Source organism: Equus quagga, chromosome 2, assembly GCF_021613505.1.
Source record: "Equus quagga isolate Etosha38 chromosome 2, UCLA_HA_Equagga_1.0, whole genome shotgun sequence".
Lineage (NCBI taxonomy): Eukaryota > Metazoa > Chordata > Mammalia > Perissodactyla > Equidae > Equus > Equus quagga.
Window position 1 is genome coordinate 104,020,754 of NC_060268.1, and position 27,321 is coordinate 104,048,074.

At 45.6% G+C, this 27,321-nt stretch overlaps 2 protein-coding genes across 7 annotated transcripts in view; one reads left to right on the plus strand and one right to left on the minus strand.

Annotated features, from left to right (window-relative positions):
- WDFY4 (WDFY family member 4) overlaps positions 1-27,321 on the plus strand; it is a 301,611-nt gene that overhangs the window by 226,008 nt on the left and 48,282 nt on the right. The gene's annotated exons all lie outside the window — the stretch shown is intronic.
- On the minus strand, positions 466-26,577 carry LRRC18 (leucine rich repeat containing 18). Its single transcript, XM_046655147.1, has 3 exons — positions 26,333-26,577; positions 4,754-5,614; positions 466-1,628 (listed from the first exon to the last, which is right to left on the minus strand). Exons 2-3 carry the CDS (start codon positions 5,515-5,517, stop codon positions 1,607-1,609), a joined length of 786 nt encoding a protein of 261 aa, XP_046511103.1. The 5' UTR covers positions 5,518-5,614; positions 26,333-26,577; the 3' UTR covers positions 466-1,606.

Genomic DNA, 27,321 nt, shown 5'->3' on the forward strand with positions numbered 1-27,321 from the left:
TAGACCCATTTCTAGGCAGAAGCCTGACTTAAGCCCCACTCTCTGCACCAAGCCTGGTGTCCTTCCAGTAACACCCAGTCATGTTGCTTCCATGAGGGTAGGGGCAAGGTGTGATAACTCAGAACTGTGAAGAGAGCAACTTGCTGGTTCCAGGTCCCCCATCCTACTTGCTATTTGTGCCCAGCCATCACCAGAGCCCCTGGAACATGGATAGAGAATCCATGCATTGTCTTTTCATTATTTCAGCATCTTTCTTAGGAATCTTCAAGGACAAAGTCAACGGATAACTTTAGATTGGTCCACTGAACTGAGGTTGAGGTCCTCTTTCTCCTGAAATGCCTTAACTCTGGGATGGTTGAGGAACGTTAAGGTTGTCATCAATTAGCACTTGGCAGATGTACAAGGATCTGTTTATTGCTGCATCTAGGCTGCAAGATAGTTTTTAATTTTTTTTATTTGAAAATAACTATGGGTTCACAGGAAGTTGCAAAAATAATACACATAATTTCCCGCAATGGTTACATCTTATGTAACTATAGTAAATTTCAAAACCAGGAAATCGACATTGGTACAATATGTGTGCATAGTTCTGAGTCATTTTATCATACGTGTAAACTCATATAACCACCACCACTATCAACATACATGATGATTTTTATCACTACAAAGACATCTGTTGTGCTACCAGTTTATGGTCATGCCCACACTCTGCCACCCCCATCAGGCTTAAAGTCTGGTACCCACTCATCCGTTTTCCATCTCTGTTATTTTTTCATTTAGAGACTGTCCTATAAATGGAATCATAGAGTATGTGATCTTTGGAGATTGGCCTTTTTTACTCATAATAATCCCATTGAGATCCATCCACGTTGTTGGCTGTATCATTGGTATCATCATTTTCATCTCTGAGTAGTATTCCATGATATGGCTACGCCAGAGTTTTTTTAAGCATTTGTCTATTGAGGGAAATTTGGCTGTTCCTAGTTTGAGCCTTTTACAAATAAAGAAGACTGTTTACATTTAATGTAATTATTAAAATGATAACACATAAATCTGCCATATTATTTTTTGTTTCCTATTCTTTTCCTTGTCGTTCATTTCTCTGTTTTCTTTTTCATGCCTATCTGTGCATTACTGAAAGACTTGTTAAAATTCTACTTAGATTTGTCTATAGCATTTTTGAGTATATTTCTTTATATGAATTTTTTGTATAAGTTTTAGTTGCTGGAGGTGTTGCATTATATATAATTGATCACAGGCGACTGGTGTTGAGGTTTTAACAGTTCAAGTGAAATGTAGAAACCCTAAGTCTTTAAGTCTTAAAGTCTTCTTCTAAATCTTGGCCTATAATTCATATCTATCATTTTATTAAATATTTCCTTTCAATACCTTAAGAAAACCATACCAAATATTTCCCAAAGTCATTTTCACACGCAGATGTCCTAAAGCAAAGAGAGACAAAGTGAACCTAAGACACGAGTCAGTGGCTTGGCCAGCACCAGAGAGCCTGGCTTCCAGAACGTTCCCCTGCCGTGCTCTCTCTTCTCCTGCAGAGCTGTTTGTTCTTGTTGGCTGACTAGTCTTCAGGTTTCGGCCATAAGCTACTCTAGGGAGATGCTGAGCATACCCTGCGGATGGAGACACAAGGCTGAGGCAGTTACTCCAGGTCATGGGGGCAAAACACAGCAAGGGCAGAGGTCAGACGGGGGTCACCTAGGTCATGCCCGGCTTTCAGAGGAGGTGGTGACTGGGTTAGCGTGAATAGGGTTTTCGTTCTATGAGGAAAGAGAAATCCCATGGTCTTCCTATCAAGTGTTTTGAGACCTAATACAATTTCCAGGAAGTAAAAGTGACTGGTCTTTTAGAGCATGAAGGAATGTCAACATCAAACCTTTTCCCTGACAGAAAAAGAATTAAAATGTAGAAGGCGACTCCTGACTGATCTCTATCGCCAGGCTTTGCTTCATCCGCCTGCCAGGGTTTCCTGGCTGACAAGGCGTCTAACGTGAACATTTCCTGCAGCAAGTCAAAGCCCCCGCCCATTTAGTTCTCAATCCTGGTGAAGTTCAGTGCCCTTACGACCCCTTCCTGAGACATGGCCAGAAGCATGAAAGCGTAACAAAACACGTGGGTGGAGAATGGCACATCAGGGCCACCTTGCATGCCAACCACTTAGTCGGCAGTGAATCCAGGAGAGGTGGCTGGAGAAGGATTTTGAGGACCAAGTGCAGTGGGAGAAGTGGGCTGTGATGGAGCAGGAGACGGAGTAGAGGGGCAAACCCACGGCCTTCCAAGGGGCACGGGGAGATCTTTTTTCTTAACTCCCGTTCTTTGCTCATCTTTTTTTATGACTAAGAAGGGAACACTTATTCTAAAGAAAAAGTGTCTCAAGGGGGAGGAATGGAAATGGGCGGTACCCAAAATAACAAGCCACCCCTCCCAGTTTGGATCATGTGCTCCTGCGTGGATTCTGTCCTTCCTGGGTCAGAGATGAAGCAGCTAAAGTAGCAGGATGGCTGCCTTAGGGAATTGTTCAAGGCCCAACGGCCTAGTGGTGGCTCCTGAGCCTAAGACACAACATCTCATCAGGCACTTCACACATGCAACCACTCTGTTCATCTTCCAAAGGGCTTCTAATAAATTACTTTAGACATTAAAAGCAGAGAAAAATGTAAAGATGATACTCAGTGCTGGCAAGGGTGCAGTGAAACGGGTTCATTTGATGGCAGATATATAAGTATATGTAAACTTTTTACAGCTACTTGATAGTATGTATCAAAAATTATTTTAAAAACCACACCCTTTAACACAATATTTGCAATGATGAAGCTATACCAAGGAAATAGTGCAAAATATGTTAAAAATCTTAATCATACAAGCATTCATCACAGAACTATTTCTATTAGTGAAAAACCGGAAACAACTTAAATGCCTAACAGTGGCTTATAGTGATGTATATCCATGTTTAACTATTTCACAGATATTTTAAATTATGGTTATTAAGACTGCGTAACAGCATGGGTTTCAAAGCAGGATAAAAATGACGTGACTGCTATAATTTTAACTACATATAAAAATATACACAGAAAAATAACCAGTAAAGAAACCTGTCAGTATTGTAGCTGGCTTACGTGGTGGAACTGTGGATAGTTTAAGCTGTTATATTTAAAACTGTGTTGTGGCTTTGTTACTTTTATGATGGAAAACATTTAGTAAAGGGGAAAGCTGAAAAAGGGATTTTGAATCTTGATCCTCAGATTTTGGAAATATGGTAAAGTTGTCACAGCTAAGCATTGCAAGGGAAGATAAGCAGTGAGGAGGGAAGAAAGGAACTCTGCTGTCTGCTGTGGTTAAAATGTGAACAATAAGCTGGTCCCACTGAACAAAGGGACATCCCTTAGGGCTTTCCATTGACCTCTCTGGAACTTGCCACCAACACGGGAAAGTCTTGACTTTTCAAAAAAAAAAAAAAAAGCTTTCCTAAGGATTTCTTTCTTTTAGGCCATGTGAAGGTGCGAGTGAGTGGTACAGAGAAAGCTCTCAGCTACTGTGAGGATTGACTCTGCCCTTGTCACTTCTGCCAAAAGATCTAGTGTGACCAGGGACACTGCCCAAGGTGGTACTGAGCACTGACTTCTCTGGAGTACCTACTCTGTGTGCCACCTGCTTTCGATACACAGCGACCTTTGGGATTGGAGCCAATGTCACTGCCCCTTTACAGATGAGGGAACCAAAGCGAAATGAGATACCCAAGAGATGGCAAGCAAGAAGCAGAGCTTCCCTGGACTTAGATCTTCCAACTCCAGAATCTTTGGCTCTTCTTTATACCAGGCCAGCCCTGCACATCATCCAGCCCTGATCTTGTAACTTCCTCAGACAGTGACGTTCTGCCCTGTCTTCTTTCAACTGGTCTTTCCTAAAGGTTGCATAGGGCGAGCCAAGCTTCCCCTCACTGGACATAGTCCCTGCTCCTAGCACCATGCTTAATACCGTATTGATTTATTGACTGCATCAACCCATACCTGCACCCATTCTTCCTCTTTCGGACTCCCACAAGGGTCCGAAAAAGCGTTGGACATAATAAGATGGACGTGCAACCTCATTCATTTACAGCCAGTCATAGGCTCCAAGTTTAGTCTAGAAAGCCCCCAGAGCAAATGATGCAAGCGCAGATGAGAAAAAGATGGTACTGCTTTGAGCCCAAGATGTCACCTGCCAATACTCAATGATAATATCTGTCCAGCTCTGTGGCCCAGGTTTATCCCCTTCCCAAGACTGAGTGTCTGTCTGCCCTCCTACCAACCCATGCTCTGAGATTCCTGACCTTTGAAGCCCTGACCCAAAGCCTTCCCACAGAACAAGCCCACATTCGGGAGCTGATGGTTGGTTCTGAAATGTACGTGCTCATGAGACTAAGAGTGTGCTGGCAGTATCAGGTGCCCAAGCCACCAGCTGTAAGCAGGAGAGTTCTGGGGCAGAAGAGAGATGGATGGCCCTTTTCTGACTCATCGTGCCTGTATGTGTGGGTGTGCACGTGCAGAGAAGAGAGAAACGTGCGGAATGGCAAAGAACGAAAAGCCCATCAGTCAACAAAATCACAAGGCAAGGAAGTCGGCAGAGGTGTTTTATGGGCTAGGCTGGAGGAGCTATTGCAGTCATGGGGGAGTCCCTCAGTTTCCTGGGGAGGCCACCCACTGCCATCTTCCTTCCCTCCCTTTTCCCTTCCTGCCCCAGGATCAGGGTCCCAGGTCACCTCCACTCCTCCTGGGACTCCTTGGCCATGGAGTTGGGCGCGATCAAACTGGAAAAGATGGCCTTTCTGGGTGTCGCTGTGGCCATGTTCTTTATTTTGTTCAGCTTGTCCCGGGCCAGCTGGCATTTTCTCAGGCAAGGCCCACACAGATCCTTCTCATCCACTAGATATAAGTTGTCCAGCCTTTTGATGGAATCTACGAACGTATCCAACTCTTCTGGTTTGGGAAAGGGGTTTCGCTTTGTGTTCAGCTTTTTCAGCTTCGGGAGCTTGACGATGCTGTGGGGAATGCTGTTCAGCAGGTTGTCGTGGAGGCCCACCTCATGGAGCTCCTTCAGAGCTCCCAGCGTGGTGGGCACGCTGTCCAGGTGGTTCAAGCCGAAATTCACAGTGCGGATGTTCTTGAGCTGGTTGAGCTCCACCGGCAGCCCGTTGGTGGTCAGCCTGTTGTTGCTGACATTGAGGTAGAGCAGAGTAGTCATCTGGCCAATGGACTCGGGGAGCTTGTCAATGTAGTTGCTGTGCAGGTCCAGCCATCGTAGATTCTGGAATTTGGAGATGGAGTCAGGGATCTTCCGAATCAAATTCCGGCTGAGGTCGAGCTCGTCCACATCATTCAGTCGCAGAATACACTTGGGAAAGTTAGTAAGTCCCATCTTGCTCAAGTCAAGGCGTTTTCTCCCATCAAATGTGACTTTGATACAATTCTTGGCCACCTTGAGGGTGATCTTCTTGCCCTTGGGGACTTTCCCGCCCTTGGCCATGTTGTTTTAGTGAGGGAGTATGTCTGAAGTATGTTGTTCTGATCGGGAGGTGATTAGTTTGAGGAAAAAGTCACATGAAACTGCTAGAAGATATACTCTGATGGGAAGAAAAAAATATCTAGTTAGGAGGTGCTATAAGTGTACTGGATTCCCCCCGAATCATAGTGTTTTGCTCCTTAATAGTTTAAAAGGAGAGAAAGAGGAGAGTGGAGAGAAGTTAGGGCATCAACAGAAGTAACCTAGGCAAAGACCTTCAGCAAACTCAATGCCCTCTTCAGACCTCAGTGTTCTGAGATGTAAAATGGGAGGTGCAGGGCTGGCCTGAAGGATGCTCGATGCCCCTCCGGCTGTGCCATTCCCTAACTTAGGAATCTCCCCATGGTCCTGGACTTTCACATATTCCTTCCTCCCCTTGCCCGGGGCCACGTGTGCATGTGTGTTCTTGGATATTACCACTTGCCAGACCCTCACATAAATCTAGGGTTTCCTTTGAGTTATCCCACCAATTCCCGGGGTGGGTCTGCTGAGTTCTCAGAAGCAGCATAGTCTGGGTATAAGGGAGTAAGGTGGGAGTTAAGACGGACTTAAGCATTACATCTTTCTTGACCTTCTTAGCGCAGAGGAACCAGTCAGGCCTTGGCTACTATACCTCAGGGTAACAGGAGCAGCACAGAAAAGTCTTTTGCTCAGCCCACGAGTAAGAGGATGTGCCTATACCATGCCCATGAGCATGGAGGGGGCCAGGGTTGAGCCTGGCAGAACATAAAAGAGAATGCTGCCTTTTCCCACCTCCCGCCCCCCTCCCTTCCTCCTCTTACATCCTTCACACTGAAATTCACCTGTAGACCCCTCCGCGTGGGTGGGCTTGTGATAGTTATGACTGCACTGTACGGAGAAGCAGGAGGTACAGCGTGAGCGGTAGACTCTGGCCTCAGGATGCTTGGCGTAGAAATCCAGCTCTGCCACGAACTACTCTCTTAAATTATCAGTGCCTCAGTCTCCTCATTTGTGAAAACAGTCCCCTTACAGGGCTCTTAGGCATTGTAAATGATCTAAACCATAAAGTGCTTACAACAGGCCCTAGCACACAGTATAAGCTTGATTAATGTTAACTATTAAATATGATTGTCAGGAGCTTTGGGTATATTGATTTGAATCCTCAACAACCCAGCAAGAGCCATAGAATTATCCCCATTGTAAAGGGAGGAGAACTAGGGCTGGGGAGTGAGGCAGGTCTGCCGCTCGAAGACGATGCAGACTGTTCTGTCCTGGTCTAGAGGCTCTTTTCTTTTCTAAACCTTCGTGTCTCTTGCTTGCTGATTTTCTATTTCGGACCAAGCTCCCGTGGCAGACAGAAGTGTGCTGTCAGGAGACAAATGCTTGTGTTGCCTCCATTTCCCCCCAGGGATGGGCGGGAGGGGTGCCCTGGCGTTTCTGTACTTCATCTTTCAGGCCCTTTATCAGGAACGAAGTTCATACGACACATGAAGCGCCAGCACTCAGCTGTGTGAGCCCATTATCACGTTCTCCTCGTACAATAATCCTCAGTGTCAAGGAGACGCGGGTAAAAATTGCCTTCCACTTACTATAATTGTTTACGATGAATCCCACTACAGTCATGGGCCATATAACGATGTTTCGGTCAACGACAGACTGCATGTATGACGGGGGTTCCGTAAGATGAGTACCATACAGCCTAGGTGTGTAGTAGGCTATGCCATGTAGGTTTGTATAAATGCACTCTGTGATATTCACACAACCACGAAATCGCGTAACGCATTTCTCAGAATGTGTCTCCACCCTTAAGTGATCCATGACTGTATTGCCACTCCCAGGTGAAGGTCACAGGGTCGCACTCTGGCAAGTGCTGCTGCGTCAGACCCTCTTGGGATGGATGGAGGTCTCTATGGTGAGGCATTGAGAGTGCTCTCAGCTCCTAGCAGCATTGCGTTCTTTTGAGCAGGACTTGTAAGCTGAACCTGTTCTTTAAAAACAATGGACCAACCACATTCATGCATAGTTGGCTGGTCACCAAAGGCGGGCCTGTGTTCACCAGAACTGAAGTTTCTATATGATGCAGCTCTGAGGAACCAGATGGGATAAAGCAGCTTAAAAATGACAGGTGGGGTTCCAGTCACAGTTGGGACGGAGTAAGTGCCCTCCGTCCCATCTCGCTCATTGAATGCAACTGAAGACTCTAGACAGTATGCGCCAAGCGGCTCTCTCAGTTCTCTGAAGAGAAACAGACAAACTGGAGATAGAACTCAAAAGTAAGACCAGCTTTGCACTGGGGATGATAGAATGATTTCCAAGAAAAGCTTTTCTCCCTGGCCAAGGAACAGGCAAGGGGGCCTTTTCGGGTCAGCGAGAGTGAAGCAGATCTGTTTTTTCTTGGTTTGTTTTTTCCCTTCTCTCCCGCCTCAGCCCCGGGCACTCCTGTATCGCTGGAGTCAGCCAGGCCAGGCAGGCACTGAAAACTGAGGGAGGAAAACAGTTGTCACTGACAAACTGTGGTCCCAAGAACATGGAGGTTGTTTTTTTTCTCTCTGTCCTACTGCTACTTGGCCCTGGAGGCAGAAACAGTGGCAGAAAGTATACAGCAGATTTAGAAAACAAAATCCTGGATTTCTAGTCAGCAGACCACGGTTGGGGGTGGGGGGGTGGGATGCATCTCCTGGGGAGGCACAAAGTATTGGAAAGATTGCAAAGAGGTGGGAGTTTAATAAAGTTGTATATGAACTTCTGCATGTGCCCTGAGCTGGATGAATCCCTGAACAGAGTCTTTAGTACCCTGAACCCAGGCTTTGAGACTTGAGCTAAGAGCGAGACCACTGTGCAGGTTCCAGACTCGTGCCTGAGGGGTAACATGAGGGACTGATTCAAAAGGCACTGGCAATTCTTTGAAAACTGAAAGGACATTATAACCACAGTCTGTAGTATCTACAGAAGGTTTGCCAGAACTTGTAGCCTGTGGTTGCCTGCTAAAACATATATAGATCCATGTTGATATCGATATATGGATATATCCTAGAAGAAGGACGGGAAAAAAGAGTTGTGGTGCAGAAAATTTGAAGGAAAATGGATAAAAAACTTCCAAAAGTTGGTGAAAGACATAAAAATTACAGCTGCAGGAAGCTCAGTGAACTTCAAATAGGATAAACTCAAAGAAATCCACATTTTGACACATAATCAAACTGATCAAAATTAAGAAAAATATTTAAAAGCTGCAGAGAAAAATGACACATAACCTACAGGGGAACAGTAATACGAAAGACCACATGTTTCTTGTTAGAAACCGTGGAAGCGTAAGGTACTGGAAAAATCTTTTTTAAAGTGCTGAAAGAAAAGAATTATCAACCAAACAGTGGATAAAGGCATCCTTTATGAACAAAGGCAAAATAAAGACAGTCTCAGATGAATGAAAAATAAAAGGATTTGCCACTAGCTGAGCCGTTGTGAAATAAATGCTAAAGGAAGTTCTTCAGATGAAATGAAAATAATGCAGTGGTCCCCCCTTAGCCACGGGGGTATGTTCTAAGACCCCCAATGGCTGCCTGAAATGGCAGAAGGTACCGAATCCTATATATACTATGTTTTTTCCTATGCATACATACCTGTGATAAAGTTTAAAAAATTAGGCATAGTGAGAGATTAACAACAATAACTAATATCAAAATAGAACAGTTATAGCAATATACTGTAGTAAAAGTTGCCATAGATCTTAGCAAACTCGGCATCCAATTTTTTTTCATATTAAGTCGAGAACTTTCACCTTTTCACTTAAAGGAAGCGCCTTACGGCTTCTCTTTGGCATGTCCCAATTGCAAGCATCGCTTTGGGGTCGTTGTTAAGTAAAACGAGGGTTACTAGAAGACAAGCACTGTGCCACCATGACAGTGATCTGATAACTGAGATGGCTGCTAAGTACTACCGGGCGGGTAGCATAAACAATGCAGATACACCAGACAAAGGGGTGATTCAGGTCCCAGGCAGGACTGAGCAGGACCGCGTGAGGTTTCATCGTATTACCTAGAATGGTGCGCAGTTTAAAACTTAGGAATTGTTTATTTGTAGAATTATCCATTTGATATTTTTGGACCGTAGTTGACTGCAGATAACTGAAACCTCAGAAAGAAAAGTCACGGAGAACGGGGGACTACTGTACTAGAGAGAAACGTGGACTTTGGGAATATGTGGTAAATACAGTAGACTATTTTTCTCCTTTTAAGACCTTTAAAATATGTGTGGTGGTTGAAAGTAAAAATTATGACACTGTCTGATGGGGTTTTCAGTGTATGTACATGGAATACATACAATGACTACAACATAATGGGGGACGTTAATGGGACCTATATGGTACAGGTAAGGTTTCGCAATGCTTTTGAAGTGGTAAAATGTTAATTTTAAGTAGGTGTGGAAAGTTATGTATACTTTGATCTCCAGAGCAATCACCAAAACAATATTTAAAGAGACACAGTAAAAAACTAAATATATAAATTAAAATGAAACAGTAAAAATAATTCAGATGATCTAAAAGAAAGCAAGGAAAGGGAAATGGAACAATCAAAAAACTATTAAAACAGTAGACCTAAATTCAATCATATCAATTTGACTCACATTAAATGAAAATGACTTAAACAAACCAATTAAAAGCATAATTATCAGAATGGAAAATAAAAGAAAAAGACCCAATTATATGCTATCTATAAGAAATCTACTTTAAATAAACAAAAGTTAAACTAAAAGAATGGAAAAAGACCTACTATGCAAAAACTAAAGGGAAACTGGAGTGACTTTATTGATATCAGGCAAAGTATATTTCAGAGCATGAAAATTTACCTGAGATTAGAAAGAACACTACATAATGATAAAAGGGACACTGTACCAAAAAAGATACAAAAATCCTAAATGGGGATGTACTTAACAACAGAGCTTTGATATAAATGAAGCAAAAACTGATAAAATGGAAAAAAGAAATGGACAAATCTATAATTAGAGTTGGAGACATCAACACTTCTCTGTCAAAAATCAGTAAAACAAGTAGAGAGGAGATCAACAAAGAACAGGGTTTCTCAACCTTGGCTCTCTTGACATTTGGGGCTGGTTAATCCTCGGTTGTTGGCAGGGGTGGGGCAGTGATGGGGGAAGGACTGTCCTGTGCATTGCAGGATGTTTAGCACCAGAAGACCAGAAGATTCTACCCGCTAAATGCCAGTAGCGCTCTACTAGTTGTAACAACCAATAATGTTTCTAAGCATTGCCAGCTGTCCACTGGGGGCAAAATTGCCCTCAGATGAGACCTACTGGTGTAGAAGAACTGAACATTACCATCAGCCAACTGGATCTAATTGATGTGTATAAACCCCTGTATCCGGTAAGAGAATACACATTCTTTTCAAGTGCACGTGTGACATTCACAAATACAGACTGTATTTTTGGACATGAAACAATCCTTAACAAATATAAATGAATAGAAACCATACAAACAATGTTCTCTGAAAATAATGGAATTCAATTAGAAATCAATATCAGAATGATAACTGGAGAATCTCCAAATAGTAATTAAACATATTTATAAATAATCCATGAGTCAATCCGAGAAGTCTCAATGGAAATTAGAAAATATTTTGAACTGAACAAAAATAAAAGTAGAACATATCAAAACTTACGGTATGCAACAAAAGCAGGATACAAGGGTAATATACAAAACCCCTCTGAATTTCTATATAGTAGCAGTGAACAAGTGGAAACTGAAATTTGAAAATAATAGTGCTTCAAAAAATAAAATACTTATGTATTTCACATAAGTAATAAGAATCTGCAGGATTTCCCTGATAAAAATTACAAAACACTGATGAAAGAAAGCAAAGAAAATCTAACTAAATAGAGAAACATACCATGTTAATGAATGGGAAGACTCAATGTCTTGATGCCAATTCTTCCCAAATTGATCTAAAGATCAATGTGATTCCAATAAAAATTATGGCAGGATTATATGTACATATGAATGAGCTGATTCTAAAATTTATATTGAAAGGAAAAGAAACTAGAAATCTGAAAGAATTTTGAAAAAGAAAAATAAAATTGGAGGATTCATGCTTCTCTATTTTAAAACTTCCCATGTAATTACAACTTGTGGTATTGGTGAAGGGTAGGATATGTAGCTCAGTGAAATAGAAAACAGAGCCCGGAAATAGATCCACATAAATCTGGCCAGTAGGATCAGTCAGTTTTTGACAAAAGCTCAAAGGAAATTCGATGGAAAAACAAACTTTTCAACAAATGATGTTGGAACAATTCGTTACATCATGAAAATAATTGAATCTCAACCTAATGAAATTAACTCAGATTAACTCAAAATGGATCATAGATATGAGCGTAAAATGTAAAACCATTAAACTTTTAAAAGAAAACATAGGAGAAAATCTTCATGACCTTGAGTTAGGCAAAAGTACAATCCATAAAAGAAAATGTTGACAAATTAGACTACAACAAATTATAAAATTTTTGCTCTGTAAAAACGAAACCAAAACCCAGAACTGTTAAGAATGAAAAAACAATCTTCAGACTGGAAGAAAATATTTGCAAATCGCATATCCAACAAAGCACGGGTATCCAGAATCTATAAAGAACTCAAGGTCAACAGTAAGAAAGTAAACAATTCAATGAAAAAAAATGCCCAAGAGATTTAAGACATTTCCCCATGGAAGTAATGTGGTTGGCAAATAAGCCCATAAAAAGTTGCTCAACATTATTAGTCACTAGGGAAATGCAAATTAAAATCACAATCAGATACCACTACACAGTTATTAGAATGTCTAAAATAAAAAATAAAATATAAAAACCAATAGTAGGAAGATTCGGTGATGATGTGGAACAGCTAGAGCACTCATATATTGCTGATGGAAATTCAAAATGCTGCCATCACTCTGAGAAATAGTTTGACAATTTCTTATAAAATTAAGCATAGACTTATTATGTGATCTGTCATTTCCCCAAGTAGGTATTTACCCTAGAAAAACAAAAACTCAGATTCAATTGAACAAGCAAAAACTTGTTCAATGCGTTTACAGTTTCTCTATTCATAATTGCCAAAAATAGAAAGAAAAAAAAACAAATGTCTTTCAGTGGGTGGGCGGATAAATAAATTGTGGCATATCCTTATGATGGAATACTATTAAGCATAAAGAGGATGAATTTCTGATGCGAATAACAACTTGGATGAATCTCAAAGGCATTTTGCTGAGTAACAGAAGCCAATCTCAAAAGTCTACATAGTGAATGATTGCTTTCTATGACATTCTGGAAAAGGCACAATGATAGGTACAGAAAACAGGTGGATGGTCACCAGGAATTAGGGGTGGGAAAGGTTTGATTATAAGGGAGCAGTTTGAGCGTGGGGACTCCCGGTGAGTTTTCTAGGGTACTGGAACTGCTTGTATCCTGATTGTGGTCGTAGTTACGTGAAGCTGTTTATATGTTAGAGCTTCGAGAGCTGTATACAAAAAAAGACAATTTTACTGTAGGTAAATTAAAAAATTTCATAAAACCTTAAACATATTTGGGGCCCCATATTCTATTTCTGTCACTCTTACTATGGCTGCTTGCTCAGCCTGGCTTTGAAGTCTGTGACTTTTGATGCTCCCACTCAGCCCTGTTCTGCTCCATAAAGGGCATCCACGTGTGTACCATGTGAGCACTGCAGTGGAACCACGTATGTGCGCATGTGCACTCTGCAGGGGACAGCTATGCATAAGGTGATGTGCCAGAAAAAGTGTCCTACTGGCTTGAGTTAAAATCTTAATTAAAAAGAAGATGGACAGAGATTGGGGGAGCCTGTGTTCTGATCGTGTTTATCAATGACTACTCCTCACGGTCGGGTTACTAGATTAGCAAATAAAATTACAAGATTCCAAGTTAAATTTGAGCTTCAGATAAACACCAGATAGCTTTTAGTATGCATATGTCTCAAACATCGCCTAGTTCTGTATTTTATTTGGTTGCTCTATCCCATGGGCCTGGACAAATAGTAAAGTTTCCTTTGTCCCTGATCCCTATTAGTCTGTTGGGACTAATTTAAGCTGAGTCCATGTGCTTATCCCTGCATTCATTCATTTGTTCACTCCCTCAGCAAGTGTATCAAGAGCCTTCTATGTACCAAACCCCTGTGTCACGCGGGTGAGCAATACCCAGGGCCAGGCCCCAAACTCAGAAACCTAAATCTAGATTGTGACTGATGCTGGCCACCGGATTCCCGGGAGCACCCCAAAGCCTGGGCTGTCTTTTGTATTTCTTATATTTAAGATGAAGTTCAGCTCAGGGAGGCCAAACATGCTAAGCACGGGTTAGAGGGGCGCTGGATGGGAAGGGTGCTTCCAGTCGACTGGAGCTCAGTCGGCAGGACTCAGCTGAGCCTGCCCCCTACAGCCCACCCACACCGTGAGAGGAAGCCCTCCCAGCGCTGATGAACGATGGGGAGGAAGCAGCCGGGAGCTGTCTGCAGATTATGTCTCCGTTAAGGAGCTTCCCTCCGACAGACCCCTTGGCTCTGAGCCTCCTTATTAATCACTCACAAGGCAGAGTAGGGGCTGGCTGGGATATTGCCCTTCACCTCCTCCCCAGTCTGTCTGGGTCCCCAGACAGCCCCAGGCCAGATGAAGCAGGATCAGGTGCCACCTCCTCATGCCTCTTCTCAGGGCCGCCTTCCCTGGCTGGGACCCTTGCTCTTGCTTCTGGAGGGCAGGCTATGTTGGGCTGCTCCGGGTCCATCTGGACCCCCAAAGCTGCTGAGTGCTACTAGAAGCGGATGAGTGCCAGGAGCCCCCAGAGACAAGAACATCCCTTCTCTCATTCAACCCTGAATGGTCAGCATCCTGCCCAGGTCTGCCCATTGAGTAGGGGCGCAAGTATTCACAAAGGAAATGTGAAAGAGACGGTCTTTTGATACAACTAAAACTGGGTAGATGGCCTGTTACTATCAATTCATAGACTCCTCACAAGTCAGGGTGGGACCGGCACCCATAAGGAAGCTGGCAGTGATAGAGACAAAGAGATATGAATAGATAAACCAACAGATGGATAGATAGATGGATAGACAGATGAATGGATGGATGGCTGGATAGATGGATGGGTGGATAGAATGATGGATGGATGGGTGGAAGGATAGACAAATAACAGGTTTCACTTCATATGAACAGCTTAGAAGCCCAAATACGAGAAGTTTCGAAATATACTCTTTTGTACAATTGGTTTTTATACTTTGGAAAAACTGGACCAGTTGGTTTGACTTTAATTTCTAATTAATTTTTCCATCTAGTCATTGTGAATCAAACAGCATGGTGGGGCACCCCGTGGATATCTAAATTAAAAATGTAACGGCAACCTATATTTTAATGCCATCAGAGTCTTTGCAAGTGTCTTCAATTGTAAGAGCATCATGATCAGTGATAACAGAATTTATCTGGTGCTTCACACTCGTGTATCTTTGTATCTTTAAGTAAGACTGACTTTGCATATATCCGATATCTTTAAACATTTAGCTAATTTGACCTCACAGGAATTATTTCACTCTTTTGACTGATGCATTGAGACACAGGATGGACACACGGCAGAACTGAAACCCCAAAAGTCACTGCCATTTCACAGCCAGTACCTGGGACTAACTTCATAGCAGACTTCATGCCATAGAGATGGGAAATAGCTTTTGCTTATGGGCCATCTCTTAAGGGGAAATAAGGCAAACTTCCCTCAGTCAAGTCACTCATTCAAAAGTCATGGCATTTATTCTCTCTCCCAACTCTCATGAGACACATTCACTAGACGTGTAACAATAGGCCAGCCTCCCCTCTGCTGTGACTTCCATGTGGTTTCAATTCCTTCCCCGTGCCCTCCCCCCATTCCCAGAACGAGCTGCTGGGCCTTCCCTGGAAGCCACGTGGCAGGTGGGGATGTGGGTAGTCTCTGTGGGGCGGTCTGTGGAGTGGGCAGGAATGGAACCTCTGGCCAGGCCCCTGAAATAGGAACTAATGTCTGCCTCAGGCTTGGTCTGCGCTGGGGGAACAATCAGCATTTGTCCAGCACCCGCTCTGGGCCAGGAACCGTGTGCTCTCCTACTTGCTGTACAGTGTTAGCCGGTTTTTGGAGTAGAGACTCCCTGGGGGTGTAAACATGAAGTGCTTTTATTTTTTCCGCAAATGCCACCAGCTGTAGTATGTCAACCCGTCTTTCCTGTAGGCAGAAGGACAGATTGCCAGGAAGGGGACAGACTAGAGGAAGAAAGATTTCTGTGAGCTCACAGGAATAGCTCCAGTAGACACTTGGCAGAGCTGATGGACAGACAAGGATGATGGGCAGGAGAGAGATGAGACAGCAGGGGTGGGGTCTTCCAGGACCTCACGGTTATGGGGGTTTCTGACATCATTTCAGAAATGCTGCCTAATGTCAAGAGCCACTCACAGTCATTCACTCAGATGATGTGTACCAAAGTAACTGTGGCAGGCATGCTGCCGAGCCCTTCCTGTGTCTCTCACCTCCACGGCAACTATGTAAGGCTAAATCCTAATTCTCACATAAGAAAATTGAGGCTCAGAGAGGTCAAGCGACTTCCCCAAGTTCACACAGACATCCCAGCACAGCCAAAATCAAACCTAGATGTGTCTGCTACCAAAGGTTAGGATCTTTCCACGATCCTTGTCTCTCTTCCTTCTGTAGCCTTTGCTCTCGCAGGAGGAGATGCCTCCTCCTGGGGGCACATTGCTGTCCCCACTGACTCCAAGGAGGGGCAGGCATTCTGGAATCCTAGCGCTCCCTCGGCGCAAGCCACCTCTGTCACAGAAAATTAAAGCTGCCTGCCTGGTACGTCCCCAGAAAGGTGTGTTGCCGGTTTGGGTCACCCACAGGCTCTCTGACGTTGGAACCAGAGTGTCACCGAGTCCTCAGATCCAACTCAGAGAGTCCAACACTCGCTCAGGTCCATTCTAATCTGGCACGGGTTAGCCAGGGACCAGCAATGGCGCTCTCCCGCCGGCAGCTCAAAGGGGAATGGTGAGCACGCCGGCTGAAACAGCTGCTCCACTTGGAGAGTGAGGGGGAGGAGATGCAATCTTTGGTCACAGTCCTGCAGGGGTCAGGAATACAGATGTTCCACTGGCCTTTTGGAGGGACCACATGCACATCAGGATCCCTGAACAACCATTTCAGCTCGGCCCATTGCCCGTCTACTCCACTGCCCAGGGGCCAGCGTGTAGCTGCTCATTATCACAGACACATATATGTATGTATATATCTAAATATATCTGGATAATATGAATTTTAAAGATATGTTAATAGCATTAATGGAGTCATCTAACTGCTTGGAGATTGGCAATGAGAGAGAGAAACAATTTCAAGAGTACGTGTAATGCCACCAGCCAGTTGTGGCAGTGATGGAGACAGGAAATCTGTTGTCCCTTAGTCCCTGCAATCCCCATGGGTCCCCATGGTGTGAGCTTCTTGCCACAATGAATGTGACAACAGTGTGAAGACACGAGTTTTTCATCCAGCGTGACCCCAGCACATTAGCCCACGGCATTCCCAGGTGCTCACCAGAGACGGGGCTCTCTTCTGCCCTGGGGGCTACTGGCTGTGTAGTGGCCCTGAGGGGCTGTATGCAGGCCACTGAAGTTTGATTTTCACCACGTGGGCTCACTTTAAAATCTAACGCCTGTAAGATGCACCTCCGCTATTCCCAAACCGCAGGGCGGCTCCGTGTGTCGGCTCTATAATGCTGTCCACCCGCCCCCACACACATGCTTGACATCAGCCCTTAGAGGCACACCACACCTTCTCCTTCACAAGCCGACCTCCCATTTGCCGTTTCATTCAGTGCTCACAACTCTTTCTTGAGGTGGGAGTACCCTCCCACCCAAAGATAAGGATGCTGGGGGGGTGGGGCGGGTGTAAAGTGGTTTATCCAAGGTCACACAGCTCCCCTTATTCCAGAGCTTCTGGGTGGCACGCTCTTCCCATGACGCCAGAGCTGCGGCACACAGAGTGTCTATGCGGGAATGAGCAGGCTGGCTTCATTTGGCTGTCATCTGGATATCTGGTCAACGCAGCTCTGAGGAGCTTACTGGGAAGTTAGGCGTGGATCGCTTCGTCTCCCCCTACTATTATTTACTTCTCCACTCTTAGCACAGTGTGGCCCTCCTCTTGTGCTGCCTGGGAAGCCGTGATCGGTCACACCGGCCCCTGCCCCCTGGAGGATAATAAGAATTCAACTTTTATTTGGAGCAAAAGTTCCCAGGGGGTCACAGGGCCTAATAACAAAAGATGATGATTTCCTATTGGTTTAATAGCATCTATTTTGTAATCCTGAATGCACTCCGTTTTAATTGGATTTGTTAAACGAACAAAAGGGAATAGCTGCCTTACAATTAAAGTAAAATATTAAGATTATTAGTTTAACAGACTAGAAACGGCCTTGTTCATGAACCAACACGTTCAAAGCATACAAACCAACTTCAACACGTGGCAGAACGGAAGAACCAGGGTCAGTGCTGGCACCTTTAACCCCCAAGAGCTGAGCGTTAATTCTGTCTCAACCAACATGGTTTAAGTGCTGCTGTTGTCAGATAGACACTACCGCATCGTCTCCCACGGCCACGGCCACGCTTGCAGAGAAGGGAACTGGAGCTCAGAGAAGTGGCTTGGCAGCGGGAAGTTACAGGGCCTTTAGACCCACATGGGTTGCCTCCCAGCTCCCCAGTGACCATCCGGGTGACCCTGGACAGTCTCCTGAGCCCCACTGAGCTTCAGCTCCCACTTCTGTAACTAGGGTAATAAAGTGCTGCTTCTGAAGGGCGGGGGCAGGGTGACTTTGTGCATCGGGTGGAGGCCAGGGCGGGAGTGTGACACGGAAGGGAGCATAACCCATCAACAGTGGAGCCAGGACTCCAGATTCCAAGTGCACAGAAACCCGATTAGACTCCATGGCCTAGCATGCTTCCTTACTGCCGCATCCCTGCCTCCCCTTTAGGTTTTAGGTGACTTTATCCTGGAGGACAGGGAGACATGGCTCCTTTGAGGCACAGCCCCCCCAGGGTCGCAGAGTTGGGGGCATTTCTCCTCAAGTGCCCTGCGGTGTGTGCATTCTTTTTGCACCATGACCCCATCTGGCCCAGTGAGAACTTGCTGAGGGGTGGATACAGCGTGCAGAACCCAGTGTACCCAGGTGGCGTACGCTGGTGGCTACCCCTGTGTGGGACCCCCATCTGCTGTAGGACAGCCCCCAGCTCCAAGGGGCTTTGCTGTAAGTCTGCCCACCTGTGAGGGTGTGACATATGAGATACCTTAAGGTGATGCCTGAGGATCAACTTTAAGGGAACAGCAGAACCTTCCACGGCCCTTTGGAATTCATTCATTCATCAACAATACGTGTTGGATAAGGACTATGGACGAGGTGCTGGTTTGTGCAGCAAACAAAATGAAGGCCCTGCTCCCGTTCTAGAAGAGGAGATGCACAAGAGCAAACAAACATATACCGCAGGGCGGCCGTGAGTGCCGGGAAGAGAAAGAGGCAGGACGAAAGAGGTCAGAGTGGTGTTGGGGATGCATTCTTTGGGGGGTGGGGGTGACCAGGAGGTGCCTCTTTGAGAAGAAGACATCTGAGCAGAGGTTGAAGGAAATGAGGACTCAGGGAGTCAGGGAGGGTCTTTCAGTTAGGGGAAACAGCAGGTGGAAAGGCCCGGTGGCTGAGGGGAGGGACCGGAAGAGGAGGGGGAGAAGGAAGGAAGAACATGGAAGGGAGGAGGGAAGAGGGAGGGAGAGAAGGGAGGAAGGAAAGAAGGAAGGAAGGGGAGAGGAGGGGAGAAGATAGAGGAAAGGAGGGAGGAGGGTGGGAGGGAAGAAGGAAGGCCAGAGGAACAATTAAAAAAAAAAAAAAAAAGGAGGACAGACATGATCTGGCTTATTTTTCAAATAATACTCTAACTGTTGTGAGAAAAGTCCCCAGCACATGTCAAACCAAGGAGAGAAGGCCAGCCCCTACACTTCCCCCAAGGGGATCATAGACATGGCCATGCCCTTGCCTCTCTAACGTCTGCCTGAGACAGAAGGAATCCCAGCCCTGAAGCTGGCATCAGCCATAGGGCTGTACTGGGCTGGCACCTCGCTGTGAAGTGTGTGCTCCCAGATGGGGTCCGGGGTCCACCAGGAAGCTACCGTGTGCCAGACCCCATACATCCAGTCCACTGAGTGGGGCACTGGGGCCAGTGGAAATAGCCCAAGCATGGCAAGGAGTTGACCAGGCTGGGTTAGAAGCTGCCTCTGCCACGTGCTCCGAGGGGGCCATGGCCAAGCTACTTGCTCCTCCTCTCTGTCTACACTCGTCTTGCTGGTCTACACTTGATCGCTTGGTGATCTCCCCTCGTCTCATTTCTTTAAATGCATCTAGACACGAATGACTCCCCAACTTTTGTTTCTTGCCTGCATGTCTCCCCCAGTTCTGGACTTCCGTATCTTACTGCCTACTCAACATTTCTGCTTGTGCTATGAAGACACCTCGCTCAGCGCATCCAAAACTGAGCTCCCTGTCAGCCAGCTCCACCCGCAGCCGCCTCCAGCCGGGCTGACAACAGCGGCATCTCACGGGTGTTCAGACCCCAATCTGTGGCATCCCACTCGACACCACCTTTCCTCTTACTCTCCATGTTCAATCTGTCAGGAAATCCTGCTGACTCTGCACTCAGAATATATCCAGAATCCGCCCGTTCCCCAGGCGCCACCCTGGGCTGGGTGCTCCCTTTCCTCATGGGAACGCTCCCAGTAGCCCCCTGCCTTGTTCTCCTGTGTGTCTTTGTCCCTCTGCAGTCTGTTCTCAACACAGCAGCTAGAGAATTTCTATCACAGCATGTCCCATTGTGGCTCACAGCCTTCCAGTGACTCCCGTGTCACCCAAGGAAGGGCCGGAGTCTTACTGGTGGCCCCCATGGCTTGCCCCAGTCTCTCTGAGGGGCTCCCCACCACTCGCCCCAACGCTCATGCCACATCAGCCACTGGGAGTCACTGGCTGTTCCTCTAACATGCCCGGCAAGCTCCTCCTTATGGCCTTTGCTCCAACTGTTTCATTCTTCTGGAAGGTTCTTCTCTCAGATATCTATTGGACTGATCTGTTCACCTCCTTCAAAGTTTTGGGTAAGTTTTTACCTTCTCAGCCTACCCTGAGCCCCCAACTAACAATGCAAACCGACCCCTGGCACCTGCAGATCCTCCAGGTAGGCTGTACTTTCTTCCATCACACTTAGCACCTAAATGTATTTTATAATGTCATATTTCTAACTTACTTGTTATGTGTATTTTTATCGTCCCTCACTCTCCTCCCTGACCAGCATCTGAGCTCAGAGCTCTTCATCTGTCTTGTCCACTGAGGCGTCCCAGTGCCTGGCACACAGTAGGCTCTCAGTCGATCTTGCTTGAATGAACCAATTCTAGGTGCTTGACAAGGTCAGTCCCACTTCCTGTGCCCTAGGAAAGGTCTGGGACAAAAGCTTTGTCCCAGATTTCACAGGTTGTAATCAGCTGCTCTGGAATCAACTTGACCCTTTGTTTTTCTGCCTCCTTCGAAAGGATTTCCAGAACATGCAGAATATGTTTTAAGGGAGAGGTCTGGGTGGAGAGGAGAGGGGAATGACATGATGACACGGACTCTTCCCAGGTGGATGCATATAACGGTGCAAAGAATTGCTCGGCTGTGAGAATGAGTGTGCTGAGAGGCTGGGAAGAGGGTTAGTGATATCACAATGAGGTCATTTTAATTGGATTAACTTGGATTTAATTGGCCAAGGGGAAAGAAAAGCTTTAGAAATGGAGCAGTGCAAGGGTCAAGGGATGGGCTCAAGCAAGGGGGCTGAGGAGATGGAGCTGAGGACCTGGGGAGAGATGGGGACCCTGGCCAGTGGGGAAGCATAGATTCCACTTCTAAGCATCTCTCTTCAGGAAATAAGAACAAAACTTTCTGCATCAATATGTTTATGGCAATGCCATTTAAAATAATAAAAACAAACGGACTCAACCCAAATATCTAACAATGGACAATAGATTAAACAATTACTGTGTAGTCACAGAGGGAAATAAATATTAAACAGTAACTAAAACAAAACAAAAACATTGTTTTCCAAAAATGCTGAAAGGGAACATTTTTAAGATATAATGCTATCAAAAAAATTCTATGTACGTATGACCCCAGTGCTCTCATGGGCATGCACACACTCACACCTGCAGAAAAAGGGTGGAAAGAAAGAATACCTAGATATTAGTAGGAATGCTCTCTGATATTATGGTATCTGATTATTTTTACTTCTTTCTTACATGTCTATGTAGTTTCCAAGTTGTCTGCAATAGATATGAAATCTACGTCCAATCAGGAAAGAAAGTTACGAACACACATCCATACATACACACACCGAGTTCCACTTCCTTTCCAATTGCGTGAATTCTTTGAAGTCACTCATGCCACCCTGTTTAAAATAAGGTGTGTGTAAGAGAGAGATTTTTAAATGTTGGGAATAATTGGGTCAAAGAGGGAAATCTGGGAAAACATTCCCTGGACAAAGACAAGAAGGGACCACATACGTCCACGTATGTCGAGGGCCAGAGGTGTGTGGTGGACAAGCCTGGTTCACATCCTGGCTTCCCACTTCTTCCTGACGTGTGACCTTGGACCAGCCCTGGTCCCTCTCTGAGCCTCAGTTCCCTCAGGTAAAGGGGGCAATGCGAGGAGAAACAGCTTGGGGTATGGGAGGTGCTTAGTAATGGCACTGGTGGTGATGGTTGTTCATTGAGAGCCCTCATTTGCCTGGCGGCAGCTGCAGAGGATATTGAAGAGCATCCAAGAGGCGTCCCCGCCAACTGCAGCCACATGGATTGGGCTGGCGGTGGACAGTCGGGTCGTCTGAGGCAGCCTCACGCTGTCCCCCATCATCTGTGAGCCTGGTCTTGCTGAGAGGGGGCGTGGAAGGGGAGGAGGTAGGCAGCCTCAGGAAGCCATCCTTGTTTCCCTCCAGAGATGTTCTCTCAGAGCCAACAACCCTCCACGGCACTGAAAACCCTCGGTCAAGCACAGACGACTGTGATATACAAACCACATCGCCTTTCCTGTGTGGGTGGCCGCAATATGGTGCAATGTAGGGGAGGATATCTATTTAAACAGTGGCTAAACTTTCTCCATCCAGAGGTGAAGGGCATTAGAAGGACCACGGTCTTATTTTTAAGGGATGCTTCAAGATAGAGGGTGCAAAAGGGCAATTTGGGGTTCATTGCTTGTATGTAAGGCACCTGTCTTTCCAAAAAGCTGTGTCTTCTAATCTTAAATATTTTCAGTAGAAATAATTCCTCTGTTCAGATTCCCCTTTCCTCATCCAGCCTTTATCAGGCTTACCTGGAGTTATTACTGAAGCATTCAACATTGTCACCAATGAGAGGGAGACATTTTCTGATGACTTTGGGCAAATGGATATAACTTGGTAGGAACGGTGCGGATGATGGCAAGCAAGGCAGCCAGAACTTGGTTTAGTATGGGCAGCTCTTCAGCATCTTCCAAAGAGGGGCAGTGCCCAGCTATCAGCCATTTTCTCTGTTCCTTTCCTGTTGCGTATACAAGTTTCAATAGAAGGCAGGCACGTGGGCAGCGGGGAATGAGGGGGCTTTGAGACCAATCGAACGGGGCTCCATCCCACCTTCACGGCCAACCTGGTTTTAATCATTAGCTCAGTTTACCAATCTGCAATATGGGTTAGAAAATGGCAGATGGTTATGAAGAGTAAATGAGGCGATGACTAGCGTGCAGTGGGTACTCAGTGACTGGTCATCTGGCTCCTGCAGTCAGTGCCTTCACAAGAGAAAAAAAGGCTGACAGGTGCACCAGACAGCACCACATCAATTGCCTCCCTCCGATTAGTAGCCTCAGGACACTACCCACTGGTCATTAATCCCAGATGTAGGACTTGTGGAATAATCTTTGCTGATTCCCCAGCACAAAGTCTTTGCAACCTTTTAAACACCAATTATTAATAATAATAAAAAGAAAAAGAATGGTCACTTGTAGAGTTGACTATACCTTTGTCCATTTTTAACCTCTAGAGCTTGCTACAGCCCAAGCGACTCACTTGCTTAATCATTCATTCATTCAACAATTTGTGCTTGAGGCATTCTGTAAGTCAGGGTCAGGTCGGGAGATACACGGTGAATGAGACAGACATCGTTGTGTTTTTCAAAAAACTCCTATTTTAGGAAAAAAGCAAATCAAACAATAAAAACAAAACAAACAGAAAGACCGAAAATCATTTCAGTTGGTGTAAATGCCCTGCAAAAAATAAAACCTGACGGTGTGCAGGGGAATGCCCAGGCTCAGGAGAGAATATTGTGTGGGGAGGAGGGTGCTAATTTAGACTGAGAGGGTTGGGGACGTCCTCTCTGAGGTGACCCTTGTGCAGAGCCTTTAAGCAGAGGCCACACAGGAGGATTTGAGGAAGAACACCCCAGATAGTGGGCGTCCTAGGTGCAAAATCCTAACAATGGCAGGGAGCTGAGTGTGTTTAAGAAAAGGGAGCTGCTGGGGTGGCTAGTGCGGAGATGGCAAGGAGAGGGTAGATGAGGAGGACAGGGCAGGGGCTGCATGAGCGGGGCCATGTGGAAGTTTAGAAGGAGTACCCTGGCTGCTGGGAAGCCAGCAGAGATGGGGAGGCGAGAGTAGATAAAGACAGGCCAGCTGCAGGCAGGAGAGGATGGGAGCCTGCACTGAGTGTGTACATATTCAGCATATGTTATGGGAGCAAAATCAATGGACAGTCTTCTGAATTGCATGTGTGGGTCAAAGAGAAAAGGCAAGAGCAGGCTGATGTTTCTGTGCGTTTTCTATATACTTTTCCTCTTTGTATTGAGTGCTACCTTTATGTCCAAGGGCATTAAATGAGATAAGTGCATAAATAATCCATCCATCCGCTTTACCCATAAAGCACCGAGCCTCCAGATCATGTCCCTTTCGGAGTCATATGATAGTCAAGCAGAGCCAGCATCTGCTCAGCTCCCTTGTCTGTGGGCTTCACTGCCATTTGGCTTTTCCCTGAAAGTTTGGCTTGACAAGGCCCTGTGATAAATTTGGCTCTCTGGGCTGACAGGCTCCTGGCTCATCATGTTTTCTAGACATGGCTTAAACTGAGCTAAATTCTCTGGGAACTTATATCCTAGTCCAGTCCAGCCCCATCCTTAAGGCTCATCCTTCACCAAAAAGAAAGCAAACGTGTGTTATGAGACCCAGCCCTGGGGGTTGACATGATTTCTATTACGTGACACTGGTAGAGAGATTGACAGTTGAAAAGTGGCAATGGGTTGTGCAAGAGGGTAGCCATCATGCCCATTTGGAGGGGGATGTGGCCCAGTTGCATAGCTTGTGTCCTAGGGGTGCAGGGACCAGAACACATCACCTAGCTTTGACTCTCCCATCACCCAGATGATGGGTGGAGGGAAAGAGCATGAAGTCACCCTCAGCTCTTGGTAGCATTGCCAGCCAAGGAGTGTCAGGCAGCAGGGGGAGACCCATGGAGCCCCAAGAGGAAGCTGGAGCCACCAAACCCTAGGCCCTAAAAGTCGGTCTCTAGACCCGGGGGCTCAGGCACTCTGCAGAGTGGACAGCGGCTGTCTCTGCAGCTCCCTTCTCCCCTCCACACTGAGGGTCAAGTCCAGAAGGCATGGCAGCGCCCCCAGCTTGAAGCCCAGTCACAGCTCAGTCCCTCCTTAGACGTGCAACTTTGTACACATTTCCTGATCTTTCATCGCATGGGAGCTGGTCCTCAGTACTCAGTTTGCATATCAGCCGTATGGTTTGCAAATGTACCAGGAACCTAGACCCTTCACAAAGCAAGGACACTACGTAGTTTTTAACACATTTAAATTAGGTTCCTGCCTTTAGACTGTGTGTCTGGATCATACTGACCACCTACAGGCGTTTTACAGACATTATAAGTAATTCTTACAGCCACCTGATTTTCATCCCCACTGAACAGATACGGCAACGGAGGCTCAGAGAAGCCAAGTAGCTTGTTCAAAGCCACAAAGACTCAAAATAGGGAGGCTGACCTTTTCCCCTTATACCTGTCATGGAACTAGGGACATGAGGTGTGTGTTCTAGTATGTTCCATGAAGAGTCTCTCCTTGCAAGGCCCCGCCCAGCCCGGACTTACCCACTTGTTAGTGGGTTCCAGTGTTCCGGATAACCCGTGGAAGGGGTGTGCCTCCAGACTTCTGAAAAGACGGACTGAGCCCCAAACCCCACTACGGTTCACAGCCGTCAGCGAGGTCTGCTGAAATTGCCTGAACAGGGCAGGCTCCAGCTTCCTGAGTGAGTGAGCATGCCCTTTGCAGTTTCTGCAGAGGGGGAACCAGTTGGGTGAAGAAGCAGTTCCAACAGCAGTCTCCACCTGCTTGTGGAGCAGCAAAACGCTCAAGGAGACCCAGACATTGGAAAGAGGATAGAGTGTGCCCCAGAGCCCCCGGACTCGAACACCAACCTTCACAAGCTCGCCCGCGGCCCAGGCCCCCCACTGACACCCGGCTGGGACCCAGCCAGCTGCCTCTCCTGCCCGGGGCTCAGGGCCAGCTGCCTCCTTGCCTAAATAACAAATTAGCACGAGTCTGGGGTTTGTAATCAAGGCACGCAAGGAAAACTGGCATTTCCAGAGTTGCTTACTCAAAGGAGGAGAGAGAAAAGCAGAGTTTGAAGTGTTTGTTTGGGAAAGTTAAAGTAAATCCATAAATGCAGGGCTGCCACCAGAGAAACACTCACCGTGGTTGTCTCAGTTCCTCCTCCTCAGCTGTGAAACTTTGTCACCAGGCAACAAGACACTGAGACAGACGACGGGGGACTTAATTAGCATAATCTTGACGCCAGCCTGCAAGGTGAAAGTACACAGTGGCTGCAAGGGTCTCCAGGACACCCAGACTTCCAGCAGGGCTGGTCTGCTTCCCTGGGGAGGGGGCCCTGCCTGGCCCCCTGGGATGCTCGCAATCACTTTTCTCCGGGCTCCCCTAGCAGTGCAGCCAAAGGCTTGTGTACTAGCCCTGAGCCGATCTCCATGGCAACCGCCGAAGCAGACACTGACAACAGAAGGGGAAAAGCCACGCTTGCCTCTTTCAAGGGCCAAATATCTTACGTCCATAACATTGAGTCCCAAGAAACATCATTCAACTTCTTTGTAATTTGTCCAAACATTTCTTTGTGCTTTGGGATCTTGAGAGGGCTGTCTTTTATCTGTTTGTTTATTTGGATTGAATTTTTTCTTGCAGTTTTCTCTTTGTATTCGTTTTACACTCTTAAATCAGAGAGGTTATAATGGTCATAAAAATCAGTTCTGTAATCATTTTTCCTAATTAATATTTTCCTTAAATGCTGTAGTTTCTAAAATCTACATTTTGAATGAGTCATACTGAATCTCACGGACTTTTTTACTTTCCCCGTTGTTTCTAATTTGATGCTATCGTGAATAAGGCAGCAGTGAATATATTTGTGCATTTATAGTCTTTTTGTTCAGTTTTTTCCTTTAAATTAAATTTCCAGAAATTGTGAAAATTGGCCAAAAAAGCTAAATATTAAAATTATGCAAATAATAACATAGAAAAATTAGAAAATGCATGTATAGAAATAAAAATATACAAATATTCTAAACTGCACTACCCACATAGAATGAGGAAATAAATAAAGCAATTAACAAATAAATAATTTGAATTGCAAAATTAGTCCAAGCAATAAAAATTTTGGAAAGTACAAAAAGCAAA